The following is a 16,255-nucleotide window of genomic DNA, read 5'->3' on the forward strand; positions in this document are numbered from 1 at the left end:
ATTACGTCCATCACTGCACATTCGCGTGTGTAGACATCGACAACGAGTACGTTTTGCGTGTGGTTCGAGTCGGTACGTTAGTCATCTACATCGAAATCAGACGAACACTGCTCATGTGTGTTACTACCCAGGATTACCAACACTCACTTCCTGTCGGCACTTTTCACTAAGATGTTTCACCTGTAGTTGAATGCAGAGCCCAATCCAACAATAGTTCAGCACGACCGGGTATTTTAACTATTCTTTCGTTCGTAGGTGTGGATAGCTACAACACGCTTTCTGCTCAACATGGGATCAACATGGGAAGCAGACTTTGATATAGGCTACTTAGAGTTCTTTCTCCATCGGCGGTGCTAACTTCAATAGGTTTTTACCGTTCGCTATCCGTAATAACCAAAGAAGCAATCGAATGAATTTGCAATTCCGGCAAACAATCGGACGAAGATGATGCGGAATCGAAATCCCAGGAAACAATAATCAAAGGTTCAATCTAATGCCATACAACAGTAACACTTCAACACTTCAACAAATCACTCCACTTTACTTCAAATTCCTAAGCGAAGAGAACTTCCTCTATCGATTCGCACAACGTTTGCTCCTATTTGGTTGATTGAATCGGCGTTGATGTTCGAACACCGAATATATAGGTACGTTGCATTGATCTTATCTTATCAATAGGTAGCCCGGACGCCAGTTTGGGAGCTGCGCAGGTCGCTAGTAATATTGGACGCGGCTTAACAGTTGATTTCGGCTCACAGAAAGGGTTAGGTTTCAAAGAAAGTGACTTGCATTGACGTTCACGCAACTACATCCGTAAATCTAAATCAATCGATAAAAGGTACGCACTCACGCGGTCGTGATGCGCAGGTCAATAGAGCGCTGGTAACGAGAGTGGGAGAATGATGCGTGCGGACGTTGGACGCACCGTCTGATCCCAGTCTTGGAATGCTGGACATCGCATTGTTTGACTTGAATGATTATTTTGAAATTTCAAAATTTGATTATTATAAAACGATCGATAGGATGTCAAAAGATGCAGTTGAGTTAAAAAAAAAAGTAAACCAAAGTTTTTTTTACAGTTTTGTGTTACGAATGCATTTTCGTGTGGCGATGCATTGAAAATGTTGCAAAAAGCCTTTGGCAATAATACTCTATCGAAAACTTGTCCATATGAGGTGTACAAAGCCTTGAAAAGTTGTTGAACCGATAACAACGGTTTTCCTTGTTCTGGTTTTGAATGAAATTTTTGTTTTTTATTTTTAATTTACTGATCTAAAACTCAAAAAATATCATCGAACAACACCCGCTTTCACCAAAATGGGTTCCCTGTGATTTTTTTTCTTCTCTCAAAACTAAATTTGCCGCTTCGTGTCACCCGTTTTGAGTCGATTTAAGCCATAAAACCAAAATCGATACTCACACTGACATCGACTGACTTAACCACCTGCCGTAAATAAACTGGTTGACGGGTCCGGCTAAAACTTTGCACAATTAATTAAGAACAGTTGTACCAATTTAGGAAAAACAGAGTTGAGTAGCGTAGCCCTGTCCCTGTCAGATTTAAATTACCCTGTCAGATTTAAATCGACAATTCTCGGTACTTTCTTAACAGAATAGTCATTTCAGAGCCATTTACTGATATTTTTGTCTTGTTAGTGTTGGGTATTACTCTTATGCCTTCAACCAAACGGCATGGCTTGGAATTTCGAGCAGAAGTTGTGCGTGTAATCTGATAATACTGTATTCCACGTTTCCTCCAGTTTTTGTGGTTTTATTATTTTTTCCTAATAAATCCCATACGTGTTTTATTGGGTTCAAGCCCCGACTTTAGTGATAAGATTTCCATCTTTTATGGAGCAGTTTATAAGAAGCCTATTAAAATATATTCGTAAAATATAAGTGCTTCACCGGGGAAAATGCAATGCAACACGTGTCTGTAATGGTTGTATTTTATTTTTAAAAAATAACTAAATCCAATGAATGAAATCTAAAGTAGTTCCTCAGGAGACACCAAGTCAAAATTACTTAAATCTTGAACTTGAACTGGAACATTCGTTCAAGTACAGGTCATATCGAAATTGCTATCTAACCCTTTCCAGCTAAGGCTTCGCTCCAAATTCATTTCAGCTTATCCTAAAAATTCGACCTTCGCGCTAAAACAATCAGATAATTCCTTTTCTACGTAATCGCTCGCAAGGCATGACGAATGCTACAAGTGTCTGCAGCGAAGCCAGTAACGATAAGAAGAACGACTAAACCTTCGATATCGAAATCGAAATCACGGCCGCTTTGGTGCTCCTTCACGATTAGTTTTCCCGTCCTGCCGTTCCCCTTCACATCGCTCGGATTAAGTCTGGATCTCTGCGTCTGATGTTTCCGCCTCGATGAACGTCACGCAAAGCTACGTTGCGGAATACGTATGTCATTGCGATGTCCAACATACCCTCATATGTTTGGTAAGTATTTCCCAGAAGTGCTGATAGCTTGTTGGCCAACGCTGGGTATTTTGAATGTTCGATAATGATTTCAACCTGACCATCCGTAGCCCTCGTTGTGGCTGCAGGTATTATAATTCGTGGATCAAGAAAAAGAGGTTTAAACTGTGTTGGTTTCGTTCGGATTGAATGCAACTAAGAACTTGCAAAAATCAAACACTTTGTTTGCATTGTCGTTATTCCATTTTATAAAACAAGCATTTGCTCTAATACTTCCTGTTATAGCACAACCAACTCACCTTTGCACAATGAACCGGAATGTAACTTTTTCTTACCGAGTTCTAAGGAACGAACGATGTGGGGCGATTTTTATTGAAAATTCGCGTAATTGTAAGTACCCACGAAAACGCTTGTCCCTACGCCTACGAAACGCATAGAATACGTGAATACAAAACCCCTTCGTGCCTGGTTCGTTTAATCGAGAAATGTTAAAAAAAAAACTCGAGAAGATTTGTAGCCTGTGTAGCCTGTGATGTGTATCCGGTGACTCTCAGGCTAATCAATTTCTGAAAATGGGTTATAATTTTGTACGAAAATCGATCAATCGAATAAACGGATTTCAAGTGAAACTGTTTCATATTCGTCGTGTTCAGCATGGCGGTGCTGCCACCGAGAGTAAGCAAACACATTTGTAAAGCTCTTTAGGGGATGAGAGCGAGAGATTCGGGGGCGGTATATGACTAACTAAAACAATTGCAGGCACCGCTCTGACTGATTATATATAAAAAGTACGACGATGCTAGCATGAGCGCATGAGACCACTCCAAGACAAACGAACTAGTGACATCCCGTTGATAAATATGAGGATCGGTATTCATGGGACCATCAGATATCCTAAATGAAAACTAGTCCAAATGACCTTATCTGCACCTGGAAGAAGCGCATAGCAAACGACAAAGAAGACTCTACCTGCCACTGTATCAGGTGTTTGGCACTTGGCTGTGTGTTGTCGATCAGTAGCATGCGAGATGAATCAACCGGCACGAAGCGATAATGTCTGAGTGACGAGTGTACTCTTCGTGGCCACATTCCGGCAAGTAAGTCGGTTCTCCATTTATCTACAGGGTGTATCATAAAAAAATGCGAAAATCTTTTACTGAAGTTCAAATCTACTTTTAAGTTATTTACAATAAAAAAACAAGGTTGCTCTTCATTTCATTGTTTAACAATGGTTCCGTACAAAAAGGAACGAGGATCGATCACCAGCAGAACTCTTCACGCGAGAGAGTCTCGATTTAGCGAGAACGGGTCTGGTAACAAAATCGCGGTTAAAAGTGCTAAATACAAAGAAAACGTAAAATCAGTGAAAAGATTGTAAAGAAACAAGCAATTGCAAATAAAATGAACCGATAACACATCGGTTTCTCACACACCTGCTTTCTAAATTACTTTCTACAAGCAGTTACGAAATCGAGAACACACCTTGGAATATAGGTCTCTGACATAGAAGATCAGGCCTTGATGATAGACGGTTTTTTTTGTGAGCCAACCAAATAGTGTTATGATTCACAAGCCTTAGCCTGAACAAACGCCCATATTGAATAGACCGATATAAATCAGGATTGCTTAGAGGCCATATATCTATTGGTCAAAAAATCATGTTTTCTTTCAACCATGAACTGAAACACAACATTTTAAAGTGTGTCGAAGTTTTCGGGAGTCGTTAACCCTCCTGGTAAAATGTGTTTCTTCAAAATATTCACATACACATCAATTCATTTTAACACCGGATTACATAAACTGCAATTCCTGGCCCCCTTATCCGGGCAGCTAAGTCACCGTACATTACGCTGTAGCAACTGTTCGACCTCCTGTCGGTTCCTTGGTCCAATTAGTCTCAGAACTTCACAGTACGATGGCGTGCATCGTACAACAAGTGCAAAAACAAACAACAAAAAAACTCGCAACCAGGGCAGAAACGGCCGTTTCAAATTCAAATTATTTCTTTCTCACTCTCGCACCAAAGAGTGGCCGAGAAAGCACGTGCGACACTAGCGCTCTCTAGCAGCTAACACGAGAAGCTTTTAGCTCTATCTCGCTTACTCTTCCGTGCGAGAGCGATATGGCAATCAGAACAATGGGAAATTCAGAGGTTAAAAATTTTGAAAAATGAAAGGTGCTGGGGGAAGGCAGATAATTTTACACTTTTTAATGAGTCCCTAAATTTTTAAGAGTATGATGAGAAAACTTCAACTTAATCAAAGCAAAACCGACAAAGACACAGATTTTTAAAATATGGGCATATAAGTTACTCGCGCGCTTTATGGGGCCGTGAATTACTCTAACAATGCACAGGACCCTCACAGTTCACTCTGACTTGGGTCAGAACCCTCAGGAAAATGTCTCGCGTAAATCCCTCACCAAAATAGTGATCCTGAAATGAAAGCGCCAGCCCGTACCAAGCGCCTCCATCGTGGCATGATGGTGTTCTGTGTGCAGGCGACCTTCCATTCAGCGTCGAAGAGCTTGCTGCTGATGGTGTAGTCAGAGACCCCTCGAAATCTTGGAACTTTGGTCTTCTTTCCCAAAACGCGCCAAATTAATAAAATATGGATTCAGTGAAATGTTATTATTATTATTATTATTAACAATATGAACTCAACTGACATGCAGTGGTCTTATTGAGTATTCTTAAATCTAGCCCGCATTCAGGATACATAATACATAGACAAACATTAATAGCCGTGGCCACACGGAGCGAAAATTTGCGCGCAAATTTACAAATTAATGCCAAATCGTTTACGCTTCGATATGTTTACGTGGCCGGGTTGAGGAAATTAAAATCGTTTTGTGGAAGAAAAGGATTGAACACACTAGCAATGATCACTATCTATCAATGTAAACCACAAATAGAACATATTGCGAGCCCTTCCGTTTGCAAACAGCTTTTACTCTAGGTTTTACGCTCCACGGACCTATAATCGTTTGACAGCATGTAAACGGCAAGCGTAAATGTTTTGGCATTAATTTTTTCGTTTGCGCTAGAGTTTTCGCCCCGTGTGGCCACGGCTAATAATAAAAACGTAAAAATCACGCACGCAAATTATTCGCTCGTAACGCCGAACGTAGCACAGAACTAAACGATGACATGGTCATATTAAAGTAAAAGCGGTGATAATGGTCATTAAAATGGGACAGAGACGCTACAATGGGGTTGCTCAACCCAAAGACCGTACGGCACCTAGGGGGAACTAACCCGGACTGATATCTCAGGCGTCTAACAGGAGCGTATAGTAGCAATTGATTAGTCAACTCCGCTGAATCAATGTTTGACGTGATGATTCCGGCGACAAAAACTCAAGAAGAGGCCGAACAATGCTACAATAGATAGTTTTAAGACACATAGGATTGTTAAAGTCTTTGGTTAACTGCTTGGAGAGTCCTAAGCGTTTGTACGCTTTGCTTATGACTAAATCACGTTGGTTGTTGAGCGAGAGCCGCGAGTCAAGTAGAACACCTAGATCGCGAATAAGATCGGTTCGTTGTATTTGATGATCGTTGACACAGTAGTCGTATAATGCGGGACGAAGAGAACGCGAGAACGAAATCACAAAACACTTATCAGCACAGATTGCCAACGCGTTCCTGTCACACCATGCTTCGAACGCCAGGAATGTTCGAATGTTGGCGCTAAGAACTTGATTAATGCAACTATAATGAATACAACGATGCATGAAAAATTCTGAACGGCCTATCGGTCACTTGGGTGATTGCTGAGACTGGGGCTTTCCGAACTTAGCTAATAATACCAGCCATAGTATCAGTGTGTTTACAAAACTACTCGCGTTAATTGCTTTTAATAACACAAATCCGCAAATCATTCATTTAACAAAAAGGAAAGAGTGCCAATTATTTCCACAATGTTTTTCACAGGTAGACACATCTTTCAAGATGTTTGAATATTTGTAATGCCATCTGATAAGATGATGTACAACAACTTTATTACAATTACTTCACATTTATATCAGAATGATCAAAATATTAAATCATTGACCACGATAGTGGCAATCGCCGAAAACGGTGCATATGTTTGTGATTGAATAGCTCCGTTGTCGTTTGATAACAATTGCAGCATACATTGTTGCACGATTTACATTCACAGATAATAGAGGTTGGTCGTTTCCGTTGTTGGAGTGATTAACGCGATAATCGTGACTGGTCTGACTAAGCAGCATCTTCGATCCAAGGAAAACTCGTTAGACCACGACATACCATGTTCCCGGACAACGGCAGCGAGTGACGATGACTCATGGATGACGTACGTGGCAACATCAATGCGATTTCAATTTCATCTAATAGAAGTCGAACATCTCCATCGCATTCAACTCTAAAGGGATTTAAAAAAACATTAATAATCAATAAAAATACATCCTTCGAGTTTCAATACCTGGGCGGTAGATATCTTGCACTTTAATGTACGAAGGACGGTGTAGTGGCATTCTATACCTTCTGTATGGATAAGCGCTAAAGCAATTCGTTTCATTACCCATCTTATGGTAGTATACCATCAATGTCGTTCCACCGTGTAGCACTTCGATTCTCTGCAAATTTTTAAACAATCAAATGAAATTGTAAAACGGATGCGAACACCAATCTGTAAGCCTAAACTGATTGCTTACTCTGATGTGATTGCCAGTTGTTTCCTCAAGTACACTGTGGTCATCCATCGCATACCCTATCGGAATGCTCACTTCCACCAGCGTTTCGTTTGAATATTCATCCCTATTCTCTGGTATGAAGCTGCAGCAAACTTTAAGCCGTGTCAGCCATTTGGTGGGAGTCGCTAGCTTGGTCAGTTGTAAGTTGAAACGAGGCTTGAAATGCATTAAACTTAGACGGTATTGCCAGTCGATCTGAATGAATCCAGAACCGGAACCGATGACGATGACAAACATATTGCTAACATAATTTGGAACAATTTCTGTTGTACTGTTCTTTGTGGATTCTGAATTTTAAAAAAAAAAAAAAACTCGAGAAGATTTGTAGCCTGTGTAGCCTGTGATGTGTATCCGGTGACTCTCAGGCTAATCAATTTCTGAAAATGGGTTATAATTTTGTACGAAAATCGATCAATCGAATAAACGGATTTCAAGTGAAACTGTTTCATATTCGTCGTGTTCAGCATGGCGGTGCTGCCACCGAGAGTAAGCAAACACATTTGTAAAGCTCTTTAGGGGATGAGAGCGAGAGATTCGGGGGCGGTATATGACTAACTAAAACAATTGCAGGCACCGCTCTGACTGATTATATATAAAAAGTACGACGATGCTAGCATGAGCGCATGAGACCACTCCAAGACAAACGAACTAGTGACATCCCGTTGATAAATATGAGGATCGGTATTCATGGGACCATCAGATATCCTAAATGAAAACTAGTCCAAATGACCTTATCTGCACCTGGAAGAAGCGCATAGCAAACGACAAAGAAGACTCTACCTGCCACTGTATCAGGTGTTTGGCACTTGGCTGTGTGTTGTCGATCAGTAGCATGCGAGATGAATCAACCGGCACGAAGCGATAATGTCTGAGTGACGAGTGTACTCTTCGTGGCCACATTCCGGCAAGTAAGTCGGTTCTCCATTTATCTACAGGGTGTATCATAAAAAAATGCGAAAATCTTTTACTGAAGTTCAAATCTACTTTTAAGTTATTTACAATAAAAAAACAAGGTTGCTCTTCATTTCATTGTTTAACAATGGTTCCGTACAAAAAGGAACGAGGATCGATCACCAGCAGAACTCTTCACGCGAGAGAGTCTCGATTTAGCGAGAACGGGTCTGGTAACAAAATCGCGGTTAAAAGTGCTAAATACAAAGAAAACGTAAAATCAGTGAAAAGATTGTAAAGAAACAAGCAATTGCAAATAAAATGAACCGATAACACATCGGTTTCTCACACACCTGCTTTCTAAATTACTTTCTACAAGCAGTTACGAAATCGAGAACACACCTTGGAATATAGGTCTCTGACATAGAAGATCAGGCCTTGATGATAGACGGTTTTTTTTGTGAGCCAACCAAATAGTGTTATGATTCACAAGCCTTAGCCTGAACAAACGCCCATATTGAATAGACCGATATAAATCAGGATTGCTTAGAGGCCATATATCTATTGGTCAAAAAATCATGTTTTCTTTCAACCATGAACTGAAACACAACATTTTAAAGTGTGTCGAAGTTTTCGGGAGTCGTTAACCCTCCTGGTAAAATGTGTTTCTTCAAAATATTCACATACACATCAATTCATTTTAACACCGGATTACATAAACTGCAATTCCTGGCCCCCTTATCCGGGCAGCTAAGTCACCGTACATTACGCTGTAGCAACTGTTCGACCTCCTGTCGGTTCCTTGGTCCAATTAGTCTCAGAACTTCACAGTACGATGGCGTGCATCGTACAACAAGTGCAAAAACAAACAACAAAAAAACTCGCAACCAGGGCAGAAACGGCCGTTTCAAATTCAAATTATTTCTTTCTCACTCTCGCACCAAAGAGTGGCCGAGAAAGCACGTGCGACACTAGCGCTCTCTAGCAGCTAACACGAGAAGCTTTTAGCTCTATCTCGCTTACTCTTCCGTGCGAGAGCGATATGGCAATCAGAACAATGGGAAATTCAGAGGTTAAAAATTTTGAAAAATGAAAGGTGCTGGGGGAAGGCAGATAATTTTACACTTTTTAATGAGTCCCTAAATTTTTAAGAGTATGATGAGAAAACTTCAACTTAATCAAAGCAAAACCGACAAAGACACAGATTTTTAAAATATGGGCATATAAGTTACTCGCGCGCTTTACAACAACTTTATTACAATTACTTCACATTTATATCAGAATGATCAAAATATTAAATCATTGACCACGATAGTGGCAATCGCCGAAAACGGTGCATATGTTTGTGATTGAATAGCTCCGTTGTCGTTTGATAACAATTGCAGCATACATTGTTGCACGATTTACATTCACAGATAATAGAGGTTGGTCGTTTCCGTTGTTGGAGTGATTAACGCGATAATCGTGACTGGTCTGACTAAGCAGCATCTTCGATCCAAGGAAAACTCGTTAGACCACGACATACCATGTTCCCGGACAACGGCAGCGAGTGACGATGACTCATGGATGACGTACGTGGCAACATCAATGCGATTTCAATTTCATCTAATAGAAGTCGAACATCTCCATCGCATTCAACTCTAAAGGGATTTAAAAAAACATTAATAATCAATAAAAATACATCCTTCGAGTTTCAATACCTGGGCGGTAGATATCTTGCACTTTAATGTACGAAGGACGGTGTAGTGGCATTCTATACCTTCTGTATGGATAAGCGCTAAAGCAATTCGTTTCATTACCCATCTTATGGTAGTATACCATCAATGTCGTTCCACCGTGTAGCACTTCGATTCTCTGCAAATTTTTAAACAATCAAATGAAATTGTAAAACGGATGCGAACACCAATCTGTAAGCCTAAACTGATTGCTTACTCTGATGTGATTGCCAGTTGTTTCCTCAAGTACACTGTGGTCATCCATCGCATACCCTATCGGAATGCTCACTTCCACCAGCGTTTCGTTTGAATATTCATCCCTATTCTCTGGTATGAAGCTGCAGCAAACTTTAAGCCGTGTCAGCCATTTGGTGGGAGTCGCTAGCTTGGTCAGTTGTAAGTTGAAACGAGGCTTGAAATGCATTAAACTTAGACGGTATTGCCAGTCGATCTGAATGAATCCAGAACCGGAACCGATGACGATGACAAACATATTGCTAACATAATTTGGAACAATTTCTGTTGTACTGTTCTTTGTGGATTCTGAATTTACATGCAGTGTAATTTTTGTATCATTGTATAAAAGTGATACATCGTAATTGTTGGCAATATGTTTAGGTGTTTGCTGATCGGCTGAAATATTCCAAATCAGTTCATTAGTCATTAAACGACTCTGGTGTAAGGTGTAACGAGTACTCACGATATACGGTAAAATAAACTTGTCCGGACCTTTCCACTGCCTTCTCGTTAACAGAATGAGCAACATCGAAGAATTGCATTAACGGAGTTTCGTGGTGGAAATGTATACGTTCTGATTTGACAACTACTATTTCTTCCGGAAGTATTCTTATGATTTTTTTGAAGCTATCCGAGATAACGCCTTGCATGACGGATGCATTCAACCGAATCTCAATCTCACCTAGCTTCATTGGCTTTACTATGAATGAGACCGGTGTACCCGTATTCGGGGGAACGGCCACAATTTTTGTTGCTGTCGCGTCTGAATTCAAAATAGGAGAAAACAACATTAAACTAAATTCTGTAGCGATGCAAACTGTAGTTCATTAACTCACTAACCTCCGGCTGGATGCGCAACAAAGGCCATTTGACCCATCGCGCTAAACATCGTTACGGTGGCCTCAAATTCTTCATGAAGTTTACTGAACAGAGTGAAATGCAGCGATACCGTTTTATCCCGATTAATGGAATGTGGCAAGTGATCCAAAATGTAGAAGATTTTGAACGTCGAGAACGGAATCGGTTTGTTCACGATTGCCAGCCCATAGTCCGGGTGAATTGCAAACCCTGTTATGTACCAAGATGTGGCTGTGTGAGGCACTGTCACTTCAAGCCCAAAGCGTCCTGAAGAAGGAATGGTCAGATTCTGCCACATCCACGACTCCCAAAACTCAGTTCTATAGGGCCCAGGCATACCGAAGCGAGGGGCATCCGGATATATTCCACGCGCAGCATACTCACTCGGCCCTAAATGTAAAGTGCATTACTAAATAAAGAACTTAATATTTCAAATCTTTCAACATACCTTCAATATTGGTGACATTAAAAGTCTCAGCATCTAATCCTGTTGCCTGTTAGAACAATTTCATTTGGGTAAATTTTAATATCTTTGATGGAGCCACGTATCAAACATTTCATGCGCAACTTACCGCTATGTCAGCAAAATCAATCAACCTAGTTGGACGATACATATAAAACATTTCCCAAATATCTTCAAGAAAGATGTCGTGATTGTAACTGTATTCCTTTAAACCTTGATCATATGCGGCCAGAAACACGATCGATCCGGGACGACCGCGGATCGCTAACTCAATTTCGTCCCCGGGGTCAACACCATCCTCACCAATGTTTTCTTCAATTTTAATCTCGAGCTGCAATATTATTTAAATGTTTTGAATAACATCTATATGCCATCCTTCTTTTGATTTCCATTTCTTTGCTATTACATTGTTTCCAAGATCGTTAACCTTTACATCCGCGCCAGTAGTTAAGGGTCGACCATTTACAAAAGCTACTAAAACTATATTTGACCTAGGAATAAGCTTTTGCGACACCAATATTTGAAATGGATATTTGGTCATTTGGTTTGGTCGAAAAATGCCAACATCAACGATGTTTCCTTTCGAAATAATGAAGTACTGGAGAATGTCCATACCATGCGAGCATGTAACCATTATCCTCAACATTCGGTTAAATTTGACGCTGCAATGACAATACAATACACATCAGATACAAGTTCTACCGATTTGTTTTGTTTCAGTTGGTTAATACCGGGTTAGAAACTTTACATGGAGATACATCTCTTCATCTCTCCATATCACTTGTGTAATTTTGTTCATGCAATATCGTTGAATTGAAGCCATAAACTGCAACACTCAAGGTAACATTTTTGGCAAGCTCGTCGTTGAGATATGTGATTTTTAGGTTTGCGATGAATGGAGATCCCGGGCGATACGAGAGAATATCTGAACTCACTTTGTATTTTGACGGGTACACTTCTACGGCGTACTTCTTCATAATTGCACGTTCTGGAAGTATTAATAATCGAAGATTGGTTTATGTTCATCTCAAAATAACCAAAAACCGTTTAATTGATGATTGACATTACTTGTGTATTGCTCGGTAAACGTGACATCCATTACCAAATGTTTTGGAATATTGAACTTTTCCGTGATGTTAATTAAAGGTAGATAGAATTGCAGGATCCCGTGAGCTAATGCTGTTATAACTATCATTTGATCACTAATATAAAAACGAATGACCAAATCACCGCTGAGCGGATGGCCCAAAACATTTTTGACATCCACTGTTAGATTGATAGCTTGGTGCTGTAAATACGGCTCAACCATCACATAAATATTAAAATCCATCGAATACAGCTCATAATCTATTACTTCGAACACTTTTGTAACCAAATCCTTGCCGTTTGCCGTGACATTGATATTGTAAGTTCCCAGCACTGTTGTGGTAGATATTATTATTTGACTTTCAAATAGTCCTCTGTAAAGGCTCACATTGTTCCATTGTCCTATCACATTATCTTTAGGATCTTTTACGAATATGGACACTTTAGTTTCATGTGACTTAAGTGGCTTTAGATTTTCATCGGTCACAATCACACGGAACATTAGTTTATCGCCTGGACTGAAGACGGGTTTATTAAGTTGTATTAATCCGGACAGATGCAAGCTACGATATTCAAGTGGAAATTCCTTATAAAATGCATGTCCCACTGTTATGATAGCGAAATTTTCTATCGTTATGTTGCTTGGAATCTGTAACATAATTTGTATAATTTGTAAAGAATATGCAAGGTACAGTTACGGACATAACTCACTCGGAAAGTTATCATTTTATTGGTGTATGGTGTCATGTACATCGTTTTCGTGAGATTAAACAACGGACGGCCTTGAAGGTCCATTCCTATTAGGCGTAACAACAACATTTCGCTGCTGTTATGGATATTAACGACAGCTGCTGTGTAATCTCGATTAGGTTGAATAAATTTGGGCCCAATAATATATGTGCTATAGAAACGAAATTGTCATTTAGATGACGAGAAATCCATGTACACACTTCACCTACGTTTCTCCTAAGCCGATGCATAACAGCACAAGACTCATACTATACTTAATCACAAGCCACATTTCTATTCCACACTTTTTGCACAACTGTTACGCTTTACGCTTTCTACAGGAATAACCAAAACTAAACTGACCTCAGACGTGGCAATGTCTCACAATAAATAGAACTACAAATTTGCACGGTCTGCAACTTTATGCCATCACAAAATATATCACAAAAAGTGTGAACTAAGAATGCTACGCTTTGTTTTTGCGAAAGCTGATTAACTTGCGAACTAATTGGCAGCTGCTGTTCGGAGTAGGAAAACAAATTTGTGCTCTATATCAGTTAGCTACTTTGTTGCGGTTGATGACTGGTCACTGAATGTTCTTTATCGGACGATTCATGTATTAAAAAAGCAGTAGCAACTTTGCAAGCGTGGATGACTGTTCATTGAAAGAACGTAGACTGAGTCGGGCCAATTTGGTTTGAAACTAAAATTGTGTTTGATTATACAGCACAAATTTCCTTTAAATATATAATATTGCAACGAAAATTGCTCACTATTTACCGAAAAGCTTACATTGCAGCGGCATGCGGCTGATGAGAAAAGAGTTCGTGATCCAGGAATCTAGATTTAATGGTAGAAGAAGTGCAACGGTGACTATTTAAAGCACAGAAGATGAAACAGTACAATGTAAATCAAGACTTGAATCGAGGCATCCACATTGATACTCCAAGACGTCACAGAGACCTGGTAAAAGTACGCTAGGTACAGTTGTCGTTGTGGTGGGGTTAGCCAGGGGTATAAAAGGTTCATTTTTGAAAATTATTTTGTGAAGAAACCATTCAACTTAATTTTATTACCTAAGTTTCATATCAAACTGCAACTTTTCAAGAATATTTGGATGTATTTTGTGGAAGATTAGTTAAAAATTACGTCTTCGGTATCTATGACTTGTTAAGACGTATCTGCCAGAGTTTTTTGTTAGTATATAAGTTTATCCCGTTGTACCGTCGAGTGTTTGTTGAATTTTCAGTTTTTCGATTTTTAATAGCTATTCCAAGTGGCAAAATTGATGCTTTTTACGACTATTTGCCTCAAAAACCAAATTTTACACAATAATAAAAATAGGATTAACAATTTTTAAGAAAACTCTACTCGACTCGATGCTTATTTTAGAAACGTGATATACTTATGATAGGAATGTACATAATGCGCAATGTTATCACTAGATATTTTCTCGATCGATCTGAACGAGCGAGCGCCTGGTCGGTTCGGGCCTAGCCTCAGAGCTGACCACGCATCGTGACGATTGCTATTGCCTCACAAACTGTCAGGTCAGCCAATTATTTGCCTTCTGAAACGGAAATCGGAACAGCTATGAATTTCACATAACACCTTTCCACTTAATAGCGTAGTGTACAGAATAGGTTGATCATAAACAGAATAGTGTACAGAATAGGTTGATCATAATGATGTCTCTTTCTGTCTTCCTTCTGAGTGTCACCTTATGTATGCTGACGATTTAAAGTTGTTTGTTCCGGTACATGATTCGACTGACTGCCAGTATCTCCAATACTTGATATATTTGTTGGATGGTGCCATGTTAACCATATGTGTCTCAACATCAGCAAGTGCCTTGTGATCTCATTTTGTAAGAAATCACATCCAGTGATGGCTGATTACCGCTGTGGCTCCTCGGTGATTGCACGTGTTGACGCTGTTCGCGATCTAGGTGTTACTCTCGACCGCAAGTTGTCATTCACGTTGCACTATGAGAATATAGTATTGCGGGCACTGAAAATGCTAGGATTCGTGATCCGTATGAGTTCAGAATTCCGCGATGTCATGTGTCTCAAATCATTGTATTGTTCACTTGTTCGTCCGATGGTCGAGTTTGCGTCTATTGTGTGGCACCCACAATATCAGTGTTGGACGGACAGGATCGAATCCATTCAGCGGAAGTTTACCAGAGTGGCTATCTTTAAGCTCGGGTGGTACTCGTGGCAAAATATCCCCGATTATAATACACGTTGCCTACTTTTGGGTCTCAGGTCTCTCGAACATCGCCTTGAGGCTGCTCAAGCCCTCTTTGTATTCAATGTTTTAACTGCTAATGTTGATTCTCCGTCCCTCTTGTCCCAGTTGAGGTGGTTTGTCCCGGATAGACGCCTGCGCAGGCGGACCGATTATGAGCTTTCGTTGTTTTCACGTTCTTCACTGTTCGGTTCGAATGATCCGTTGCTTGTTATCTGTCGTTCGTACAACAAATTCTCGTCACTACTTGACTACAACATGTCTGTCGCATCGTGCCGGAACTCAGTTAATATTGCCCGTATTTAAGTCTGTGTGGTCATCATTATGATACACGCATTTGACGTATGAATAGCTTAGGATGCCCACTAATTGTATATTAGCTTTAACGATTTAGATTTAAGTTATTTATAAGGTCAAGTAGGCATATTAGCCCGTTGACCAAATACAGACAAATACAAATACAAATACAAATAAACAAAAGTCCAAGTAGGCGGTGCAATTATTGGTATCATAAATAGTACCACAAGCATCAGCCCAAGTACTGCTCTAGTTCGAGTTAATAGTATTCTTATTATAAGTATTTTCAAAAGACACTAACGACTGCTTGCGTTCAGCTTCTCGTTCGAGCGAGAAAAGAAACATTCTGCCACCATTTCACCATCAAAAGCGATAACATAGCGCAATCATCCTGCGCAATATGCAGCCGGCCGTGTATTAATAATTGACCGAAAATTAATTTCTTCGCTCACCGAACCCTGTCAAGTGCGTCTCGGTCCACGGTCACCGCTCCGGCATATCCACTCCGGCATCCAGCCCCTGGAGAGCATCTTCGGGTGGGGTGGTGGGTGGATGAAATAAGTTGGACAATTTATT

At 40.1% G+C, this 16,255-nt stretch overlaps 3 protein-coding genes across 5 annotated transcripts; all 3 read right to left on the reverse strand.

Moving 5' to 3' along the window:
• Positions 1 to 6,452: 6,452 nt before the first annotated feature.
• On the reverse strand, positions 6,453 to 10,896 carry LOC125954321 (uncharacterized). Of its 3 annotated transcripts, none has more exons than XM_049684516.1 (5): positions 10,837 to 10,896; positions 10,460 to 10,759; positions 9,977 to 10,392; positions 6,883 to 7,036; positions 6,453 to 6,822 (listed from the first exon to the last, which is right to left on the reverse strand). In XM_049684516.1, the coding sequence occupies exons 1-5, from the start codon at positions 10,883 to 10,885 to the stop codon at positions 6,788 to 6,790; spliced, it is 954 nt and encodes a 317-aa protein (XP_049540473.1). In that variant the 5' UTR covers positions 10,886 to 10,896; the 3' UTR covers positions 6,453 to 6,787. The 3 variants fall into 3 exon arrangements, with proteins under 3 accessions (XP_049540473.1, XP_049540474.1, XP_049540472.1); XM_049684517.1 differs by lacking the exon at positions 6,883 to 7,036 and adding an exon at positions 9,745 to 9,898; XM_049684515.1 differs by lacking the exons at positions 6,453 to 6,822; positions 6,883 to 7,036 and adding exons at positions 9,332 to 9,684; positions 9,745 to 9,898.
• A 62-nt stretch (positions 10,897 to 10,958) lies between these two features.
• On the reverse strand, positions 10,959 to 12,441 carry LOC125953804 (uncharacterized). The gene is made up of 7 exons (XM_049683584.1): positions 12,386 to 12,441; positions 12,049 to 12,305; positions 11,724 to 11,979; positions 11,427 to 11,648; positions 11,303 to 11,348; positions 11,112 to 11,244; positions 10,959 to 11,064 (listed from the first exon to the last, which is right to left on the reverse strand). Exons 2-7 carry the CDS (start codon positions 12,138 to 12,140, stop codon positions 10,959 to 10,961), a joined length of 855 nt encoding a protein of 284 aa, XP_049539541.1. The 5' UTR covers positions 12,141 to 12,305; positions 12,386 to 12,441.
• Positions 12,291 to 13,462, reverse strand: LOC125953806 (CD109 antigen-like). The gene is made up of 4 exons (XM_049683587.1): positions 13,363 to 13,462; positions 13,115 to 13,304; positions 12,792 to 13,052; positions 12,291 to 12,305 (listed from the first exon to the last, which is right to left on the reverse strand). Exons 1-4 carry the CDS (start codon positions 13,422 to 13,424, stop codon positions 12,291 to 12,293), a joined length of 528 nt encoding a protein of 175 aa, XP_049539544.1. The 5' UTR covers positions 13,425 to 13,462.
• Between the last annotated feature and the right edge of the window lie 2,793 nt (positions 13,463 to 16,255).

Source organism: Anopheles darlingi, chromosome 3, assembly GCF_943734745.1.
Source record: "Anopheles darlingi chromosome 3, idAnoDarlMG_H_01, whole genome shotgun sequence".
Lineage (NCBI taxonomy): Eukaryota > Metazoa > Arthropoda > Insecta > Diptera > Culicidae > Anopheles > Anopheles darlingi.

Excerpts from the sequence above, each read along its gene's own strand:
- LOC125954321 (XM_049684516.1), bottom strand. The coding sequence starts at position 10,885 with ATGTTTAGCGCGATGGGTCAAATGGCCTTTGTTGCGCATCCAGCCGGA. Across the intron at positions 10,760-10,836 it reads TGTTGCGCATCCAGCCGGAG|ACGCGACAGCAACAAAAATT; the intron begins GTTAGTGAGTTA and ends TTTTGAATTCAG. Across the intron at positions 7,037-9,976 it reads CAACTGGCAATCACATCAGA|AGAATCGAAGTGCTACACGG; the intron begins GTAAGCAATCAG and ends AAAAATTTGCAG.
- LOC125953804 (XM_049683584.1), bottom strand. The coding sequence starts at position 12,140 with ATGGCTTCAATTCAACGATATTGCATGAACAAAATTACACAAGTGATA. Across the intron at positions 11,349-11,426 it reads TTGATTTTGCTGACATAGCG|GCAACAGGATTAGATGCTGA; the intron begins GTAAGTTGCGCA and ends TTGTTCTAACAG. Across the intron at positions 11,245-11,302 it reads TAATGTCACCAATATTGAAG|GGCCGAGTGAGTATGCTGCG; the intron begins GTATGTTGAAAG and ends CTTTACATTTAG.
- LOC125953806 (XM_049683587.1), bottom strand. The coding sequence starts at position 13,424 with ATGTGGCTTGTGATTAAGTATAGTATGAGTCTTGTGCTGTTATGCATC. Across the intron at positions 13,305-13,362 it reads TGCATCGGCTTAGGAGAAAC|CACATATATTATTGGGCCCA; the intron begins GTAGGTGAAGTG and ends TCGTTTCTATAG. Across the intron at positions 13,053-13,114 it reads ATAAAATGATAACTTTCCGA|ATTCCAAGCAACATAACGAT; the intron begins GTGAGTTATGTC and ends ATTATGTTACAG.